This window comes from Octopus bimaculoides, chromosome 1, assembly GCF_001194135.2.
Source record: "Octopus bimaculoides isolate UCB-OBI-ISO-001 chromosome 1, ASM119413v2, whole genome shotgun sequence".
NCBI lineage: Eukaryota > Metazoa > Mollusca > Cephalopoda > Octopoda > Octopodidae > Octopus > Octopus bimaculoides.
In genome coordinates, this window is record NC_068981.1 from 158,439,261 (window position 1) to 158,440,974 (window position 1,714).

A 1,714-nucleotide genomic window follows, 5' to 3' on the forward strand; every position below is an offset into this window, starting at 1 on the left:
CATGTATGTACATACCTACATCTACCTGTATATATAGATGCATATCTGGGTACAGGACGTTGCAGACAAAACAGACAAAATGAGGAACAGAGTACAGAAAACACACAGGCCACATAGAGAACATTTCCTTCATCAGCTGCTACCATTCTAACACTGGCGTTTCGAAGATATATATATATGTGTGTGTGTGTGTGTGTGTGTGTGTGTGTGTGTGTGTGTATGTGTGTGTGTGTGTATGTATGTGTATATGTATGTATGTATGTATGTATGTATGTATGTATGTATGTATGTATGTATATGTATATGATTATGTGTACTTGTAATTCCGTACTTTATGTATATTAGATTAGGTTTGTGAGAATATTTCTATGTATGTATGTATGTATGCATTTATGCAAGTGTTTAGGTATTGTTACAGATACAGAAGTCAGTGCAGTCTCTAAGTGGGAGAGACGGTTGGAAGAGAGTAAGGACAAGGAAGACTAGAGAAATTATAAAGAAAAGTGGGTAAAGGGAAACAGCGATTGGTCGGAAAGAAAAAGGAGAATAATGATAGATAAATAGAGAAAGAGAGAGAAAGAGAGAGGAAGAGAGAGAGAGAGAGAGAGAGAGAGAGAGAGAGAAAGAGGTAGAGAGAGAGATTATGGGAGAAATAGGGAGATTGAATGGAAGGGTAAAAGAAAGTTAAGAGGTCATGTGAGAGATAAGGAGAGAATTGAAAACTGAAAGGGTAACAAATCTACAACCACATACACAAACAGATACATAGGCACTCACACACTCACGCAGACAAGCACATTCTCTCATACACACGAATACGAGTAAAGACATCACAAAAACATATACAAGTATATAAGCACACTGAAATACATATACAGACCCATAGAAACACAGGTACGTACACATACACATACAGACACACATAGTTATGTATTCCATAATATATATTAACACCCATAATCAAATAACTATACACAGGAGGCCAACTGGCAGTCATGCATATTCAAGCAACCAATAACGGATACGCATTCTCCAGATAATCGTATATCTGCACTCTGTGACAAACAAGTTGACGTACACAGACATACGTATACACATACACACATTCGAATAGCTTACATGCAGATACGCATACCACACATAATGAAACACACACTATTACACAAATGAAGACCCACACATTGTTATACATGCGCATAGTCTGATACTGAGACGTTGTTTCATGTACATACATACACATACAAACACAGGTAAATAAAGTTTTCATTTCAGAACCGGAACATATCGAGAACTCTCTGTTGAGCGAGGGAGGTTCAAAATATAGATATGTCGTTTATGTGATAGGAGGAGATAAAGAAAGACATAACGAAAGAAAGAAAAAAGAAAGTAAGGGTGGAAGGGATACGAAGAGGGATTACCATATAAACGGGGTGAGACATCACAAGTGCCAGGGGTTACTTTATGCTGACGGACGTAAAATTTGGGTGAACGGAAAGAGAGAGATGCCACTGCTCCACGTAAGTTTTATTGTTTTGTTAGTTGTTATTGCTAAACTCCAGTCCGGCCTTATTAGCAAAAGTGTTTCAACTGGAAAAATCTCGTCTTTGTCTATCTATCTATCTATCTATCTATCTATCTATCTATCTATCTATCTATCTATCTATCTATCTATCTATTTATCTCTGTGCGTGTGTGTGTGCATGTGTATAAGACT

General features: G+C 37.2%; 1 protein-coding gene across 1 annotated transcript in view; it reads left to right on the forward strand.

Moving 5' to 3' along the window:
* Nucleotides 1-771: 771 nt before the first annotated feature.
* The window catches only part of LOC106881001 (dynein axonemal heavy chain 3), a 174,058-nt gene continuing 173,115 nt past the window's right edge, over nucleotides 772-1,714 (forward strand). Inside the window, exon 1 of the mRNA XM_052972117.1 lies at nucleotides 772-1,517. Coding sequence (XP_052828077.1) covers nucleotides 1,503-1,517 — 15 coding nt within the window. The 5' untranslated portion in view covers nucleotides 772-1,502. The remainder of the gene's footprint in view (nucleotides 1,518-1,714) is intronic.